This window comes from Coffea arabica, chromosome 6c (genome assembly GCF_036785885.1).
Source record: "Coffea arabica cultivar ET-39 chromosome 6c, Coffea Arabica ET-39 HiFi, whole genome shotgun sequence".
NCBI classification, from domain to species: domain Eukaryota; kingdom Viridiplantae; phylum Streptophyta; class Magnoliopsida; order Gentianales; family Rubiaceae; genus Coffea; species Coffea arabica.
This window is the reverse complement of record NC_092320.1, coordinates 36,771,313-36,791,579: the sequence shown is the minus strand read 5'-3', so window position 1 is coordinate 36,791,579 and position 20,267 is coordinate 36,771,313. Positions and strand designations below refer to the sequence as shown.

At 39.1% G+C, this 20,267-nt stretch overlaps 1 protein-coding gene across 1 annotated transcript; it reads left to right on the top strand.

Moving 5' to 3' along the window:
- Nucleotides 1-14,073: 14,073 nt before the first annotated feature.
- LOC140008745 (uncharacterized) lies at nt 14,074-15,254 on the top strand. Its single transcript, XM_072053609.1, has 3 exons — nt 14,074-14,175; nt 14,275-14,299; nt 14,797-15,254. Exons 1-3 carry the CDS (start codon nt 14,074-14,076, stop codon nt 15,252-15,254), a joined length of 585 nt encoding a protein of 194 aa, XP_071909710.1.
- Nucleotides 15,255-20,267: the final 5,013 nt, after the last annotated feature.

The window sequence follows — 20,267 nt, the reverse complement described above, 5'->3', positions numbered from 1 at the left end:
CGTTGCCGACGCAATTCAGATTTTCTTTTCTTCTTAAACTCATCATCCGAGCCTAACTTCACATGCATGCTTATAATCAGCATTCTCTACCTAATATCAGCTAATCTGAGACCGAAAATTACCTCAGCTGGAGGCTCAACTCACACGACAAGCTGCTGCAAATTTTCTCCCTTTCTCTCGGCTCGCACACGGACTGGATGGTTGCAGCTGCTCTTGGTTGGGTGCAGTGGGTCACGGTTGGTGGAGGTGAATTGCAGCTGGTTAAAGTGAAGGTGGAGAGTGCAGCAGCAGCTCACGCACGGTCTCTCTCCTTTCACTCTAGCTTACGGCAGAATTGAAGATGGAAGCTTACTCTCTCGGACAGCACCAATTTTCTGATCGCATGACTTCCTTTCTTTTCTCTCTTCGATATTCACAAGGTGAAGAATGGAGTGGGTTGTTGTTGTGAGTTGAGGTGCGGTTGTGGAGAGATAGAGTGTTTGAGAGGATGGTTTGCTGAAATGGAGAAGTTGCGTGGTTGAGAGGAGCAAAGAAAATGACATCCGGCAGAGAATGGGATTGGGTGATCTAAAGGTTGGCCAATGGAGCTTCGGTGGTTGCATGGTAAATCCGAGATGGTTGAGGGCCAATTTGGTCTATTCACAAATCATTCGAATTTCCACTTAAACTCTCATTCATAAACTAACTCCGAGATTTTACTCCAAATAAAATTCGATAGCCTACTAGTGTACTAATCTCGCGAAAAAAAATTCAATTATCGAGATTTAACGTCCTAAGTATACTTGGTGTACTTGTAACGATTTTGTCTAAAATTTATCGATTGCACCTTAATACTGAGGTTCCTATTAACATTTAACATTCTTGCTTTATTAATTAAACTAATAAAATCAAGGGTGACCTTAATATATAACTCTAACATTCTTAATATTCATTTATCTTAATAGAAAACCAAGTGGTTTAATATTGTTGCTCCATAATATTATTTATCGCATAAAAAAATTGTTTAAGAAGGTAAAGATAGTTTTCTATTGGTTTCTAACTAACATGGAAAATCAACATTTAATCTTTGTACATGTTAGGCATCTACATGCTTCAAAACGAGTGTTTTTCCATGTTTATTTTATTATTTATTTTCATAACAATAATTCTAACTAGTACTAATATTTAATGGGGTAGGTGATACAAACTCCAAGGTATTACTAGTTTATTTGTTAACGTAAAGAAATAATTAAACATGTATTTTAATAAATAAAAGAAAGTGGATCATGTGTGAAATTTTAATTTAAGGAATAAAATTTTCAAGCTCTCACTCGAAATTCTTGCAGTTATCTTAGGTAAATCAGGATATTTCTAAATTCTCAATTTTTATATAACGATTCAATTAGGCTTTTAATTTAACCACTTATTCGTTATATGTAATTTTTCGAATCGATTATTAACTGCAGTCGCGTATTTACTATTTTCACTTAACGAGCCTACAGAAATTAAATTTCGAAACGAAACGCTTTAAAAATATAACTAAGCTATGGATATATTTAATTAAACCTAAAAATGTTAGAAAATAATAATCGGAGAGATCGGGTGAGTAAATACTTATTTGAGCCAGCAAAATAAATGAAGTAAGCAAAATTTTCGGGTTCTTACAATGATTGCTCGGAGTATATTTTCCTTGTACTTTCGACTCGCATGGCATTTTCAAGTAAAAAATGTTACAAAGTTTTACTGTTTAAAAAGCGAGCAAGTGTTTCACGACTACTCTCCAAGTGAATTTAAATTTCTTGATCTTTATTGACGAAACGTCTAAGTTTCGAATTCTAGACATGTTTCAAAGTTCTCAAACTGAGTTTATCGCAGATTTGGACTCCGAACCCAGAGTATAACCTGAAAGTGACCAGTAAAGGCACTATATCTTGTGGTGAGTGCTTTCAAATACTGAATTGCACTAGATACTTGAACTTGATACGTGACCAATATGAGTACATGTTATATACGTGAATTGACAGGGCAAGAGTGTACTTTATCGCACTTGCTCTTACGTGATATACTTGTTTATTGATTGCAATTGACTTGATATACTTGATGTGCGCACTTCCTGGAATTCCAGAAACCCTGTGGCGAGTTACTCTAGTCGAGCCGGAAAGGGCTTGGTCGATTGGGTAACGAACCCTGGGTCTCTTGTTTTGTCGAGTGGAGTGATACCTCCTCGGCTAATCGGTATACTCGAGTATTACCACCCATGTTTATTGAGGATTTTGGGCCCAGTAGGGGTGTGAATGGTGGACGGAGAGTCGTGTAAGTGGTGCTCTACTGGATTGGTTCCTTTACTTGAAAGTTGACGGAGTGTCAACTACTATGTGATCAAGCTCCTGATGATGAATGGAAGTTGGCTCCTGAGGGCCATCCGTATCCTTATGCTTTGGAATGATTATTGCTTATTGGATTATTGTTTCTTCTGAAAACTTTTACACTCGCTCATTTTGAGATTTCTACTTGACGTGTTATTGCTCACATTTATGAACTCTTCATGCTCCTTACTTTGCTATATCGAAAACTTGTACTTATAAATAATGGTCAATTTGCTATTTGGAACCTCACTGGGCTTTTAGCTCATACCACGTTATTTGTTTTCCTTACAGGGGTACGAGCGAGGCGTGAGATATGTAAAGACTAGCGTAGTCTAGTTGTTTGACTTTTGACTTTTGACTTGTACTCGCGCTATTCCTCGAATGGAACATTTTGTATTTGGATTGTATACGTTTTGAACTAGTTTAAGTATATCGAGACTTTGTACCCTGATCTCTATCAATGTAAATTATAAGCTTGAATTGTGGATGTTATTTATGGTCCATGGATGTGTGCACGTGATTTGAGTGAGTGAGTCCTGGCGAGAGCTGGGCAGGCGGTCCGCCAAACCCTTTGGTACGCCTCAGGGGGAGGTGGGGTCGTCACATGGAATCTCGGAATTTGGACTTAGGTAGCCTGTTTTATGATGTTTGTGCTAGAATACATTTTGTGAATCTGTTTTTGCAAGGCTGGTGTAGTATCTTGCATTTTTGACCTAGTTACACTTGAAACTGGATTGAGTGGCCTTCTTCAACATTGTAGCCTCTTAGGTCCTGAATCTACTTGTAAAATTTCAGGTCAAACGGATTAGTGTATCCTGAGTTATGGACAAAACCATCAGGCCTGTTTTAGACGTTCGTTTGTGTACGTTTTGAATTTCAGTTTCTGACCGTGGGTTTTTCCGTATTGATCCCATTCGATCTGGGTGTTGACTCCTTCATAATAAATTTAGATCTTGGTCTTAGCTTCGAAACGGTATAAAGTACGTCGGAATCCGAGTTCCGTAGCTTCTGTTATGACCAAAACAATATAGATCGTCAGAACTGCCTTGTATCTGGACAGTTCTGACGGGTATTTTGGCACTCGATTTTCGTTCTATTCTGAGTGGATTCAGATCTTGGCCAAAACATCAAAGTTTTAGCCTTATGTTTCAGCTTTCTAACGCCTCTGGAATTTCTTGATTTCGATTTCTGAGCCGTGAGTTACGGCCTTGCAAACAGGGCCTGTTTGGTAAACCGCAATGAAACAGCTGGCACTGTTTCGTGCATTTTTGACCTATACCTATTGAGATCTGGGTTGAGATACCTAAATTAAAGTTGTAGCTCTTCCTTTTAGCTTCGAAACGGTGTCTCACCCACCTTGATCCGACACTCCTAGCCAAACTTTTGACCAAAACGGTTTGAGATGGCAGATCTGGCCGTCCCGTTTGCCGTTTCCGCACTGGCGCGTGCCAATTTTGCCGTTTTGCTTGTTTTAAGTACGTTAGTGGCCGTTTGTGATATATTATGACACAATCTTCTATTTCAGACAGTGGTGAGCTAGGCGGAGCCGGTGGGGCCCACTACTAGCGAACACGTGCGAAGCGATTTTGCTTTAGTACTACTTTTGTATTTTGGGTAAGTATTCAGGCCAGTTTGGTGTGTTTTCTTTGCTATGTGTTTGAGATATGTGAAAAGGGCACTTAGGCGAGGGTGTACTTTATCGCACTCGACCTAAACCCTAATTTGAATGTATAATTGTACTTGGCATATGTATATGAACCTTTTGGAACCAAAACCCTTGAGCTTGTGGCTCGGGGCGACTTTCGAATAAAGTTTGTGAAGTTTGCAAAGTTTGTGATTTTGAATAATTTTGTGAAGTTTGTGAGTTTGGGGCGAACTCTTGACCTGGTTGGACTATTCGAGCCGGTTAGGGCTTGGTCGAAGTCAGTCCAACTTAGTCTGAGGTCACCAAGTTTGTAGGTTCATGTTATGAACCAATTTTGTGAATCCGGTTCACCGAGAAGGTGACCAAGTTTGTGACCCGAGCTTGTGACTCAAGCTCAAGTTTGTGATTTCGTTCGCCCGGGCAAGTTTGTGAGGTGACTGGCTAGTGAGGGTGATAAGGTGTCGGTGGGTGTACAAGTGAAGTTCTACGGACTATTATTTGCGGTCGACGGAGTGTCGGCAGGAGATCATGCATGGCACATGAATTGGCTTTGGAGCCACCCGTATCCTTATTATATGATGTTGTTCTTTTCTGCTTTTGCTTTACTCTTATTGTGTAATTGTTGCTACATGAATTTACGCTTTCGCCCCTGTTTACTTACTAAGCATATAGCTTACCCCATTCCTTTTGTTTTCCTTAGCAGGGGCCGACGCGGGGACTTTTGGCTCGTATACTAGTATAGTTAGATTGGCTTGTAATAGTTGAACAGTTAGGATGTTTATTTTTGTTTTGGTGGTCTGACTCGATACTTTTGGAGAATGTAATTATAACTCTTTTGGGGTTGTATATAGTACTCTTTTGAATTTTCTGGCTTTGATTGTTTTAAGTTTTGAGTCCTGGCGCGAGCTAGGCAGGCGGCCCGCCGATACCCTTGGGTTCGCCCTTGGGAGAAGTGGGGTCGTCACAAAAATGATTGGTTTTATACACGTTGCCATATCAAGGATAAAGTTTGCAGCTTAGCCATTGATAAGGGTTGTGAAGTTAATCTCGCAAGTACTGTCTTGGTTGAGAAATTGAATCTTCCAACCATTGATCATCTTCGACCTTACAAGTTGCAAAGTGATAGTGGTGATATTTGGATTACTAAGCACACACTTGTTCCTTTTCGTATTGGTCAATACGTGGATGAGGTGTTGTGTGATGTGGTTCCCATTCAAGTGACGCATGTGCTGTTGGGCCAATGGTGGATGTTTAATCGAGAAGTCAAATATGATGGATATACTAATAAGTATTCCTTCACATTTAATGGCCGTCGTACCAGGCTTGTGTCGCTTAACTCTAAGCAACTTTGTATTGATCTAGCATACATGAAGAGTGAGCATGAGCGTTATAGTATGAAGAAAGAGCTGGAGGAGAGAATTGTGACTGAAAAGGTAAAATTCGAGGGAGTTGAAAAGGAGAAAGAGGTTGAGAATAATGAGGGGAAAAAGTCAGCTACTGAGCATGAGAAAGAGATAAAAAATTCTAAGAGTAAGCTGATTGCGAGAAAGGATGTGAGATCATATGTTTTTTCTAACGATCTTAACTCTACTTTGTTTAGTGTTTCTACTTTTATGCAGGTTAAGCAAGGAAAAATTGAATTGATCTTGGCATGTTCTATGCCTAAATCCATTGGTGAATATCAAACTTTTCATGGATTTTGCATCTTAGGTGTTGTATCCCTTTGTCATCCATTGATGTTCAACTTCAACCATGAGCCTGACTTGCTTGTTGGGAGGAATAATGAAGTTTCAAAGGGAGTTTCTACACTTGAAACTTGTTATAAATTTCCTTCTTATTTTGTTGGTGACAATCCTTTCCTCATTGGTCCAAAATCTGATTCCTTACAACCTGATTTTATTCTTCAATTTGAAGGTTCAGAAGCTGCCTATCTCGATCTTACTCCATTTGTGCAAGATAGGTCATACCAACAACAACTTGCAATGAATTTTGTAACTGTGCAAAATCATGTCCGGGACTTTTCTAACCTGATTGAGCATCACTATGAAGATCCTTATCTTGTGAATGTGAATGGTAAGCTATCAAGTGATTTTATACCTATAAATGCTAATCGTGTGATTTATTGTGTAGGTCCAAATTCGACCATTCATGACACAGGACTGATTAGAGAGCTTTGGAGTGGTTGGAGTCAAGCCTTGAGTTTCCCATGGCAGATTGTGAGCATTTTCAAGCTGACCAAGAGACATGTGCACCGAATTACAATAATCATGACGTATGCAAGTATCATTCATTCTAAGAGAGCCAATATGTGGAGATTTGAAGTTTCATACTGCCAATTCTTGTAGTACTATTCATTTCCAAACACGATTTGAGGACACATCTTTTTCAAGAGGAGGGGAATGATACGAAATATGGGCCGCTTATGGGCCATGTTTTGGGCTGCAAGAGATTGAATCTTTTAGTAATAGTTAGTAGTTTATTTTCTAGATTTCTATTTTATTTGCTAGGAATAAATTCGGTCCGAGACCTCATGTTGAGTTGGATCCGATTTATAGAGTCTAGGCTCACTATAACTTAAGTTGGTTAATTAGCTTTTATTGGGTTATGTTGGGCCAGCTTAAAGCCTTCATTGGATCAATTATAAGCTGACCATTAGATAGTGGATTTGAGTAGTGGAATTGGGCCAAGGGCCTAGCCTAGCCGAGTTAGGGTTTTGTCTTGTAAGGCTATATATAGCCTAGGTTTTCATTCATTAGGGGACAGTTTCAGATTTTATAAAATATATGTGAGTTTATTCACTCTCTCTTGTCTCAAGAGAATTTCCTTTGAATACTTGAGAATTAATCTCAAGTTGTTCATCGAACTTATCAATCAAGTAGTCTCCTTGATTGTGGTGTTCTTCTAAATATACTTTGGTTCACTAAACTGGCTAGTCTTGGGTTAAGGATTCTCCTTAGTTCGTGGCTCGTGATTATAGAAGGGTCAAAGTTCCGCAAATCCACTCAACTTGGTGTTCGTCTAGATCCGTCTCACATCAATTGGTAAAGTTTTACATTTATGGGTGATTTTTCAGTTTTAATATGATTGTTATGGTGTGGCTATGTATGATGATTGGAAATGATCTAGAATGAAGCTAGTTGGTGTGAATGGTAGTTAATTGCAGAAAATTTCTGGTTTGGAAGAAAAATTGAAAAGTTAGGGTTTCATTGTCTTACACTCTTCCCGGCACTGTACCTCATAGTTAGAGGACGAATTGGCCTTAGGTTAAAACATGAAAGTTGTAGAGAATGATATTTTAGAGATGCCTCCAAATTTCAGGTCAATCGAAGCAACGTAGCTTGTGAAAAGATTGAATTACCCCTGCTGCCCTGTTTTCACCCGAATTTGATAATTGCGTCTGTGATTGGTTAATTTGAGTGGGAATGCTTCTGATTTGGTTGTTGATGTCTTCTGATGAATTGTAGCCTTGTATCTTAGCTTTCGGATGGCTTTGGAATCACCTGATTTGGACTTAGGTAGCCTGACTTATGATGTTTGAACCAGAATACGGTTTGTGAACCTATTTTTACGGTTCTAGTGTAGTATATCGCATATTTGACCTGGTTACACTCGAAACTGGATGGAGTGACCTTCTGTAACTTTGTAACCCTATCTCTTAGCTTCGAAATGGTATATCTTACACCTCCATCCGATAATCGTAGTGCCAATGGTACCAAAACCGCATAATGACATCAAAAACTATTTTTTTCTAGCTTAGTGCTTAATGCCATTTCCGGATTTTCCTGGTTTACTCTAGTGTTTATATATTCTCGTGGAACCTTATTTTGGTAGTATGTGGACTTGGTTATGAATTGTAATCAAGTCTTATTATGCTTATTTGAATGTTTTAGGACGTGACGGTGGTACAAGACGCTCTTAGGCGGAAGTGCATGAAATATCATTTGCTTGAGTAGTGAGTGTACTACTCACTTGTTTGTTTACAATGTGGCTTTGCTATATGTGAATGTGATGCCTTGAAGGCTTATTTGGCTATTGAATTTGATTAAGGTGAGGGTGTACTTGATCGCCCTCACCCCCTTTGATATTATTACTGACTATCTACTATTTCACTGTGATACTGGAAATGTACATGGAAAAACTGATTTTTGGTGTTGTTTGGACGAGTATCCAACGACCTTTACTGTACTACTAAGCTCAACCCCATTGGTAATCGATTGAATCGAGCCGGCAAGGGCTTGGTCGTGAAAGTCGATGAGCCATGGGGACTGTTATATGGAATCTTGTAGTAGTGAGACTCTTGATTCCGGTATACTTGAGTATTACCAAATTTCTACTGTTTGGAGTTCGGGCCCGGTAGAGGTATGTTGGGTGGAAGGAATGGAAGTAAAGTGGAGCCTACAGTTGGTTACTTTGTAAACATTGACGGAGGGTCAATGAAGTTCGATCAAGTATACGAGCGAGGAAAGGGGCTCTTGAGAGCCGTCCGTATCCTTTTACCATCTTGTTAATGTGTCATCTTGGTTTATTTCTTTTGACCGCTTTATGCCTATATGACTTGGTTGCTTGAGTGATAGTATACCACTGGGCATAAGCTCACTCTGTTCCTTTTGTTTTCCTTACAGGAAAATAAATACTTTTGGGCTGGATTTGATAGTCGGTTGCCGATTCGAGCTAGTTGTACATATCTTTTGTATAGCTCATTGATTGAAACCCTAAATGTACTTTTGGTTCCGATTTCTCTTTTGATTTGGCAAACCGTATATGTATAAACTTATGGGATAATTTTGTATGCCATTTTAGTTTGTAAATGCTGAATTTCAAGATGCGTGATGTTGGGCCGGATTTTGACGTGTCGGTTACTATTCATGACCGGCTCTGGTTTCATTTTTTTTTATTTTGATTTTGACGTGTTTACGCGCGTTGTATGTTCCGGAACGTATTAGATCGCTCTAAACTGCACCGTTAGTCCTGGCGAGAGCTGGGCAGGCAGTCCGCTAACCCCTTTGGTTCGCCTTAGGGGAAGGTGGGGCTGTCACAGTACCACTCGCATGACTTGTTGCTTAACTAGTTTACTTGTACTTGCAATCTATGACTTGAATGACTGTGACCTCTGTTTATTTTGAATGAGACGAGGATGTACTTTATCACACTCGCTCTCTCGCCTATTTGTCTGGTTCCTGTATTCCTGTATATATCTGAACCTGTTACTTGTGCATGATCTGATGTCGTTTGGAGGCTTGTATCCAACGACCTTCCTGTTAAATCTGAGCTCAGCCCCATTGGTAGTTAATTGAATCGAGCCAGCAAGGGACTTGGTCGAGGAAAATTAACAAACCATAGGGGTCTGTTTCTTTGGAATCTTGGAGTATTGGAGACTCTGGATTCCTGGTATACTCGAGTATTACAACCTCTGTTCCTGTTGAGGCATTCAGGCCCGGTAAGGGGTATGTTTGGTGGACAGAATTTGGTGTAAAGTGGTGCTCTACTAGACTGGTTACTTCCTTGAAAATTGACAGAGTGTCAACTACTACTTGATCAAGCTCTGGTGATGCAAAAAAGGAAATTAGCACTTGAGAGCCATCTGTATCCTTGTACTTCCTATTTATCTGTGGTGTTCATTACTCTATATTTGATGGCTATATTTGATTGAATACAATTGTACTTTTGTGATTCTTGGCTGCTTGTCGCGCCCCATTTTTAAAATAAAAACGAGTTTAGAAAAATGGCTTTTGATTCAATTTTGATTGGAAAATGAATTTTTTATTAGAGAATGAAAAACGTGGGTCTAAATAGGATTTGAAAATGCGACGATTTGACCCAAAATATAGTTTAAAAAAGGTTTTTGAATGAAAAATGGAGTCGCCACTTGGTATAGAATTAAGGTGTACCAAGTCACCTAAAAAAATGAATTTTTAAAGAAAAAGTAGAAAAACCCTTTTTAAACGACTCCAAGTCTACGAAAATCAGAGAAAAAGATTCGGGAGTCGCATTTGAAGAAAGGGAAGGCAAGGATAAGAATCCAAGGCACCCTTTCAACCTAGCCAAGGCTAGTTGCACGATTTAGTCAAAGATTTTCTTATTTTACCCTTAAGATTTATCACATTTGGATGTACTATATGAATGTATACCCTAGACCTAGGAGGGCATCGGGAGTCGAAATGTATCTTTAAAGCTTACTTGGTACCAATCACATTAATTGTGATGTCCAATAAAGACTCTTCGAAGAAGTCACGAATAATGCAAGTCATGAGACTCGAAAGAAAGAAAAAGTAAAGAAAATAATAATATATAAATGTGTATGACTTAAAGGAATGCATCATGTCGGGTACGAGGACTAATGTTCGTTGGCTTTCAATGTTCCCTTTAATAGAGGGAATACGAGCGTGCTAAGACTAGAGAAGCCAAACTCGTCCATATCCCATATCCAAGGGGTTTTCCTAGTCTAATCAAGCAAATGTATTACCCTAGGTCTAATGCTTAGATGACATGCAAGTCTAATGTCATGTTTCATACAAAGGGGTAAGTTATATACATATAAGGAAAAATATGGGGGAAGGGGTATACGTATAAGGAGGGATGATAAAAGACCCTAAAAGTGAAAAATATGCATGAGAATGTAATGTAGTCATACAAACATGATCTAGCGTAGGAGGTCCCTAAGGGTCTAGCGTTGGACTAGCCCATATCTATGAATTCCTACTAGCATTGGACTAGTGGAAAAACGGAATGAAGGGCCACAACTAGCGTTGGACTAGTGTGGTGACGGGAAAGGGGGCCACGACTAGCGTTGGACTAGTGTGGTAACGTCACACATTCATTACAATCAAATAAATCATGTAAAGCCTAATAAAGCAAATAAACACATAAATCACATATAGCACATAACACATAAGCATGGTGTCCAGATGCAAGACCCTAGGAAAGCGAGTAACACATAACACATAGGCATGCAAAAACACACAAGGCAAATAAAGCAAATAAAGCCCTAACTATTACATTCGGGGAACCCTACTACAATCTAAAAGGGGGAAAAGGACTTATAAAAGTAAATCCTAACTATTACATTGACTAGCTAAGACATATCTTCAAGAGAGGCGCCAAAACCTAGCTATTACAAATTGGGGTTCAAATGCCCTCAAATGAATTGCCAATTAAAGAAGGCGAAATAAAAAGAAAGTGAAACAGGCAATTAAACATAAAATGAAAAGCGAATTAAAGCATGCATATTCACATATAGCACGTAGGAGCACATAGGAGAAATGAAAATCAAGGAGATAAAGGTTACCTCTCTTGCAATGGTAATGAAATGAAGGAAATATTAGCTTCAAAACAATAAAAGGGTCAAGGCACCAATTAAATAGTAAAGTATAAACAAAATCACCAAATTCCTCCCAATTGCAACTTAAATGAAACCAAATAATGCATAATTTCCAAGAAAAGTAAATTATTGATCAAATTTCAAACATAGAAAAACTATTAAGGACCCAATTGCAAACATTAACCAATCATTCAAGTCCAAACAAAACATTTTGGGACTTCAAGGGTCTAAGAGCAAAGAAAAGGTCAAGTAATGGTTCCAATTGCAACAACTTTAGGATCTAATTGCAAGAATGTTGGAGCATGTTTGGGCTTTTGCAGTATAGCTAGAGATTAAGGGGGAGTAAGGTGCAATTTTAAAAGCTATTTTTTTGCATGCAAAAACATGCAAAAAACCATGAGGAAACAATTTTCTGCAAACAGAAAGGCATGCGGCAAGCTTAGGAAACTTTCCTCAGCAGTTTCAAGCTTTCAAACACAGGTTTCATGCAAGACTTCAAACAAAAGCCAGCAAAGACCATCACTCAATCACCATTTAACAACTAAACACTTTGATTAACACAACACAGCTGAACATGCAACAAAAGGAGCAGAAAACACCCCCAAAAGTTCATGCAATTCAGCCGAAGCTGTGTTGCGTTTTTTTTTTGTTGCAACTTTCGGGTTTTCTGATGCAATCCAAACGCAAGGAACAACTTAGACAACAAAGGTTTGGACTGAAGGATCAAGATTACCAAACATTTCCCACTTTTAGCCAGAAAATCCATATGTTTAAGCACAAAAAAAAAATCAAACGAACAGATCAAGTAAGCATCCAATAACAATTTTCTTTAGCCATTATGCTTCTGCAACTTCACTGGTCTCCAGGTTTCAACAATTTCATGGACTTCAATCACATCTCGACCAGTAATGATTTCAATCACAGAAATACAGTCCTCTTCACAAAAAAATCTGCTGCAACAATCGAAAAGGAAAAGAAACCCGCATGTACTGCTGTAACAAACTAAAGACTTTGAACTTGTTGCAGCAGGTTTTGTGCACCATCCTTCCCCAAAAATCCAAGACTTAACCATTATGAGGAGTTAAAAAACAGCCACAAACTCAAACAACAATTCAGGACACTAGCTTTTTTTTAAAGAAAAACCTGAACCTCTAGCCCCCACAAAACCAGCATTAAACAAAGCCCAACCACAGATCTGTACATGCCCAAAAAAAAATCTGAATAGAAATCAATCAAAGTTGGAAACTTTCAGCAATTTCCTTTCGGCTAAGACCCAACCATACAGGAGCTGACTCATTACCCCAAACATCAGATTTATCGTTACCCAAACAAGTGCCATCAAACCCAAGCAAAAGCCATCAATCAACGTTGAAGCAAAAACAGAACTAGAAGACAGCAACGGAATGCAATTAATAACTAAAGGAAACAGCTTTTAGCTATAAAAGATGAAAACAATACCTGGAGTGCAGAATGGAATGTGGGATGACCAAGAAACTCAGATGATCTTCCCAAGTATTAAACGTTGAGGATGGCTCCGTCACCTTCCCTTTCTGCAAACCCCTAGCCGAAAATCCTTCTTGCCTCGCCCTTCCGTTTCCTCTATCTCTCTACCCAAGCTCGCCTCTCGGTCTCTCTTTCTTTTACTCTATCTCTCCAACCCCAGATTCTCCAGTCGTCCCCTTTTTGCTCTCTTTTATCAGCCGTCCAAACTCTCCCTCCTTTCCAAAACTCCAGCAGCCTCTCTCTATTGCAGATTCTAGCTGTCACTCCTCTTCTGTTTCTCTCCGGTCCCCCCAGCTGTCAGCCCTCAGATTTTACTCCCTACTCTCCCTCATCCGTCATAAGCCTCCCCCTTTTCCTTTTCTTGCTTTTCTAAAACCTAGCCGTCACCCCCCTAGATTCCTTCCCCTTTGCTAGCTACCTTTTCAAGCATTTAAAGGAACCTCGAACCTAAACCTACGATGGAAGGCTGAGATCTCAAATCCCAAAATGGATTTATGTGGCCTGCTCTTGCCCCTTTGATTCCATTCATGAATGGAGTGAGCTGGACTTATCCTGAGAATCGCTCGGAAGAACGAATGAAATGGGAAGAAAAAGCCAGCTACAATTTTTCTGTACTGTACACGTATTTGGTTTCTGATATGAAGTTGAGGAAGGGCTTGGATCTAGTGCAGCATGGTGCATGAGCTCTTTTTTTTTCTGAAATTTGATATGAAGGCAAAATAAATAATAAAATAAAAATAAAAATAAAATAAACCTAAAATTGAAAACAAGTAAAGCTAAAATTAAATAAAAAATTTGGTGTCTACACTGCTTGTACTTGTGGTACCTCATTGAGCGTAAACTCACCCCCGTTACCTTTTGTTTTCCTTATAGGGAACAATATTTTGGAATCGTGATTTTGAAGAAAAGAGTAGAGCTAGTTATCGCTATTCTTTTGTTAATCTCCTCTGTAATAGTAAACCCTAACTGTATTTTAATCAAGTATAACATTTTGGGCTTTGTAAAGACTCCAATGTCTATATTTCTGTAAGCATATGGTTACGTATATTAATTGAAATGCACGTTTCTCCGGCTATGTGTACTTTTCCTGTACCGTTGGAAAGAATCCAAAGTTCTATTGCCCGTTCAGTAGGGTTTACGCATGTTTCGGCTTAGTAGTCCTGGCGAGAGTTGGGCAGGCAGTTCGTTAACCCTTGGGGTACGCCATAGGGAAAGGTAGGGCTATCACACTACTAGCTCAAAACCTCCCAAGGGACATAGCTATGATCTTACAGCATTTGACCCCAGAGGATGAGCGGCCAGATGAGGTTGTATGGGTGCCAACAACATCCGAAAAATTCTCGTTATCCTCCGCCTTCCAGGAGGTAAGGCAAGCTTGGAAGGCTTTTTGGATCTTCCCCCACATTTGGCATCCCTAGATCCCCTTAAAAGTGTCCTTCTTTATGTTACGTCTACTAATGCAGAGGCTTCCACTAGATGATATCTTGGGTAAGTTTGGTGTCCAAATACTGTCAAAATGCTTTTGTTGCTCAATGGTTGCTGGGGAATCTATTGAACATATTTTTGCAATGGGACAACTAGTGGTAGAGATTTGGGACTCCTTTGGGTCCACTTGTGGAATATTTCTGCCTAAAGTTCCACTCTGAGATAGACTGATTGCTTGGTGGCTTTCCGCGCATTTTGATGCTCAGAGACGATTTGCTATTTCCATTCTTCCAAGCTGCATATGCTGGCACATCTGGAAGGCGAGGAATAAAGAGGTTTTGGAAGGGCTCAAACTGACTTGTGGGGAGATCTACCATGGCATTCTCTAGGACATCACTAAGGTGGTTGAGGTTAAGTTCCAAAAATTGATTGTAGCGCAGACTTTTGGTCAATTTTTTGAAAGAGTTTCCCAGCCGTCATCCCTACATCACTTCAGACTAGTCTGGTGGCAGGCAGCTAGTATGGGGATCTTGACACTGGATGCTCTAAGGGCAACCCAGGAGTAATTGGTGGAGGTGGAGTACTACGGGATTCAAATGGTCGGGTATTGGTAGCATACTCAGCTTTCCTGGAGGTCAACACAAGCTTGTGCGCTGAAGCCTTGGCTTTATTAACGGGTCTTCGACTCTGCTTTCAGAAAAGCTATGCACAGGTTCATGTACAATCAGACTCGACGGTAGTAGTAGGTATATTACAACGGCGGTTCCAGTGTCCTTGGCACATTCGTAGAGAAGTAAGACAAATATGGCAGTTGGCTACGGATCTTGGACAGTTCTTTCATTGTTTTGGAGAAGCTAATAAAGTAGTTGACATACTAGCTAATATAGGTCTCTTGCATCCGCATGATCATGTTAGGGTTTATGAACAACCATACTCCCTTCCACAGCTAGCTAGGAGGGAAGCCAGGATGGATAAGTTAGGTTTTCCTTCTATTAGAACTATCAAAGGACCGTCTTGATGACCAGTCCTGTGTCCGTCTTGTAAGATGATATTTTAAAAAAAAAGATAAGTTTTAGTAAATGGGTCATCCCTTGGTATTCTTTTTGTTTTCACTTTTATTTCTACCAATGATTTCTCAAATCATGTGGTAGCGGTTTAAACAAATCTATGTATCTATGATGAGACCTTAGTTCCTTTACTAGGACAAATTTCTATTATAGTCATAATATAAGAAAAAGAACTTCTAATATAGAGAACCAAATTAAGCTCAAATTGGATTTGTAGATCCAAATGCTTCATTTTGCCATTTCTCAAGTTGTAACTTGTTAAAGTTTAATTGTAGAAACTTTAGTTGTATTTTACTTGTGACTCTTCCATCATAAAACACCAAAATTATGAGTAAATGCATAATCACTTGCAAATTATATTTGTAAGATTATTTACATTACATTCTCAAACTTCCAATTTTAATTCTTCATGGACCAAAAGAGATAATAAACATAGTACATTTAAAGGATTATTCTATACTGTAGATAAAAATGCCCTTTTTAGATCACTTCATGCTAGATGTCTTCAACATCTAATCCATGTACTTTGAAAAGCATATCAATTATGATTTATTGACATAGATCTTTATTTCTAAAGAGAAGGTTGTTTCTTCTTAATATCATGGAGAAAATCTTGGGTAGCTATACTTATAATTTTGGACCATAGGTGTGCTCTTTCCATATATCATATGTCAACCACATACATAACAAGGATACTATGATGGCTCCCACTAAATCATATATAAATACAAGACTCATCTACATTTTCGATAAAATCAACCACTTTGATGATCTCATCAAAACGGATGATACAACTATTGGAGACTTGCTTTATTAGCACACAAGATGTAGAAACCTTTAACTTATGTTACATATAGAAGCATTTATTGTTTTCATTAAAGAAAAGCGATTTTAACATCTATTTGTGATTCGCATTATTTTACCTATTTTTAGTGTGTTTTTTAGTTAAAATTGAAGAATTAAGTTCCTTATTAGTTAATTTCTATACAAGTAGTGTGCCTTAGCAAAAACATGCAAAAATATGGGTTAATGTCCAAATTTGTAGGTTTAATATGTTGTGAATTGATTCAAATCAAGAAGAATTTGATAGCTTTGACAAACTTTGGTATTTTGACTATATCTTGAGTTACAGGTATCGGATTGAAGTAATTCTTGAGCCATTTTGAATCTAAGCTATAGGCTTCAATTCTTGTGAAGATATTGAAGTTCATTTCATGCATATTCCTAGTCAAAAAGTGAAAATAAAGTCAGGCAAAATTTCTATCAAAAGCTGAAACAAGGGATGACCAGTAAGGGGTATTTTGGTCATTTCACCAACTATAGATCATTCTTGATGCATTGGAAAGCTAACTCAAATGGGTACAACTTTGATATTTTGTGCAAGAGCTAATTCCACTTTCATCATCGAGAAAATTGTAGCTGAATTTGAACAAAAAATAGAGCAAAATCGAAAATTGATGCAAAAAGTGCAAACTTGCAAAGAGAGTAGATCCATGAGGTGATCTGCAATGTAAATCACACGGATCTACCACCATGGATCTCTTAATCAGTGCTGCAAGTTGTTCTGCAACATGCACTTATTTCACACTACTTTGTGTTCTAATTTTTCTGATAACATTCGGCTGGATCTAACTAAACTTATATTGAAAAAGTAAAAAACCGCTTCATGACAACATTATGAGCACATTTTCATCTAAAAAAAACCTATAAATACCCCCTTATATCTCATTGATTTGAATATCTTATAGCATGAAGTAGTATCAAGAATTAGAGTTGAAGTAAAGATAGAAGTAGTTTTAGCTCTATTTCATTTTGTGAAGTTCAAAGTTGGTATAAGATTTGAGAGGAAAGTGAAAGCACCCTTGTACCAAGTTTATTTGAGAGATTAACTTGTAAAAGAATTCAAGGATTCAACCTTCAAAGCATTGAATAAGAATTCTTCTTCCTAAACTTTGTCGCTTGTTCTTTTTTGTCATACCTTGTTATAAGTTTGTTTCATATTGGAGAGCTTTAATAAGCTCAATCTCAGCAAAAAAACTCCCTCTCTCTCGGCTAAATAAGGAAAGCTAGGGTTTGCATTGGCAGTCGCTCGCCATGGCAGCACTCCAGCCACCGGAGGGGGCTGTGGGAGAGGCGCCACCCTTGTCGAAGAGCTTCGCAGCTGTGGTTACAGCCAGCAGCAATGCTGAGGCTTTCAACCCAAGGAAAGTCTCTTCGTATTGAGGGGAACCAGCGCTCAGAATAGCGAAGAGCGATGTCCTGCAATTGGCACGTCCATTCCAACAAGCACTAGTAGGCAGATTCTCATACAGTCATCCTCTTATGGAGACTATAAGGAGGTTGTTCCTGTCGCTAGGGCTGAAGGGGGATTGTGCGGATGCGAACCATGTCCTCATCAGGCCATCAGTGGAAGAGGATTATACCAGGTTATTCATACGCCGCACATGGTTTATCAGGAGTTTGCCTATAACAATCTCCAAATGGTCCCTGGATTTTCCAGCCAACAAGGAGATCTCGATTGCTCCTGTATAGGTATGTTTTCCAAGCCTGCCGTTGCCATTTTCGGAAAGAACCCACTCAATAAGCTGGCCTCTGTCTTGGGTAGACCGCTGAAGATTGATGTAGCTACGGGAGATCTGAGGAGGTCATTGGTCGCAAGGGTGTTGGTGGAGATCGATATAGCCCGCGTACTTGTGAAAAGGATCTGCATAGGTGATGAGGAGTATGGTTTCTAGCAGAACGTGGAGTACGAGAACTGGCCAGCGTTCTGCTCCTTCTATGAGAGGTTTTGTGACGGCCCCACCTCTCCCTAGGGCGTACCCCAGGGTTCGGCGGGCCGCCCGCCCAACTCTCGCCGGGACTCAGTCGTTCACTACAGTCCTCAAATAAATACAATACAAATCTCAAGTATACATCAAATGATCCACAAATACACATCCGTCTCCAATAATTACATGTCACAAATGCAGCGGAAACTAATCCCAAATATACATAAAATAATTCCAAATCCAAAATTGTACAAAGTAGGCCATCCATACACGTGCACAAGTACTACAAGTCCTTCCTTCGCCACGAGCCCTGTGGAGGGGAATAAAATATTTTTGGGGTGAGCTAGAAGCTCAGCGAGTAACCATTAAAATCAGTAATCAAATCGGTTTCACAATAGTTCATTTCAATGATGTCATGAATCAAATGATAAGTCTAGAAACAATTACATCATTTGCAAAACAGTAAATATGGATTATCAATAATTCAAAAAATATTTACAGTGGAAAGCGATAGTAACATTCATGAAAGGATACATTCATTCTCCTGACATTTCCTCGCTCATTTGGTCATTCATTTCATTTCATTCACCCTGTCCCTGGCTTTTGGCCAGGCTCCACCAACCTACATAGGTAATACTCGAGTATACCAAACGTTCACCCAAGTTCCTAATCGCCTGACCGAGTCCGCTTCTGGCTCAAGACGACCGGTAACAAGGGGCAATGGCCAGTTCAGCCCAAAAGGCTTACATTCATGCGCAAGTAACATTTCAATCGAAAATTTCACATTTATCGAGGTCGAGTGCGATAAAGTACACACTCGCCTCGAAAACTCGTTTTGGAAATCATTATAAGCGCTTAACACGTTATCAACCAAAATACAAGTCTTGAAGTCAAAAAAAATATAGCAAACAAGGCACACTCACATGCCAGCACGCATGATATGCAAGAAAACATTTCAAAAGTAACTTTGGAAACAGTTCAAAAGTAAATAATGTAAGAAACGGTTCATAAATAACTTTAGAAGTAGTTTGAGGTCACTCACCTCCATGGCTCAGAAATCATCCATCATGTAACATTGCCTTGCTCAAATCCAAGTCTTAGATCACAAACTCAATGTAAACAAGTCCTTTCAAAGTTCGGATAGCACTTCCCCTAAATTTGCTTACTTTCCCAGCCATCATGGCTTCATTATTTCCTCAGCCAGTTCCAAAGTCACACAAATAAGTTCATCCAATAGCCATTCAGCAAGCTCCAAGTAGTACTAGCACAAGTCAAGCTAGGGAAAAGTCCGGAAATGAAAGTTAAGCTCAAAACCAGAAAAATAGTTTTGATGTCATTTTGTGGTAATGGTACCAAAGGCGCTACGATTGTCGGATGAAGGTGAAAGACCCACCGTTTCGAAGCTAAGAGTCAGGGCTACAATATTACAGAAGATCACTCAACCCAGTTTCGAGTGTAACAAGGTCAAAAATGCAAGAAACTATACCAGAATGACAAAAACATATTCACAGAACGCATTCTATCGGAAACATCATAAATCAGGCTATCCAAGTCCAAATCTAGAAATTCCAAAACCAGCTGAAAGCTAAGAAACAGGGCTACAATACATCAGAAGACCTCAACAACCAATTCCAAAGCATTCCCAACCAAAATAACCCATTACAGAAGCAATTCCCAAATTCGGGTAAAACCAGGGCAGCAAGGGTAATTCCATCTTTTCTGAAGCTACGCAACTCCGATTGACCTGAAATTTTGCAGGCACCTCTAAAATATCATTCCATACAACTTTCATGAAGACCACTCAGTCTAGTTCTCACCCTAACTAGGTCATATTTACCAAAACAACCCCAGATTTTCCAGTTCGAAATTCACTGCGGAAATCAACTAGCAGTCCTGCTTTATTCACTCATATCTCAGCACACACAACTCCAATTCAGGTAATTCCAAAGCCATTTGAAAGCTAAGATATAGGGCTAGAATTCTTAAGAAGACATCAATAACTAAATCAGTAGTATTCCTAGTGAAACTAACCAATTACCAAAGCTGATTTCCAGGTTCGGACAGAAATAGGGCAGCAGGGGTAGTTTGGTCTTTTCACAGGTTACCGAACTTGGATTGAGCTGAAAGTTTGCAGGCAACTATAAAACATCATTCTCTACAACTTTCATGTTTTGTTCTCAGGCCAATTCGGCCTCT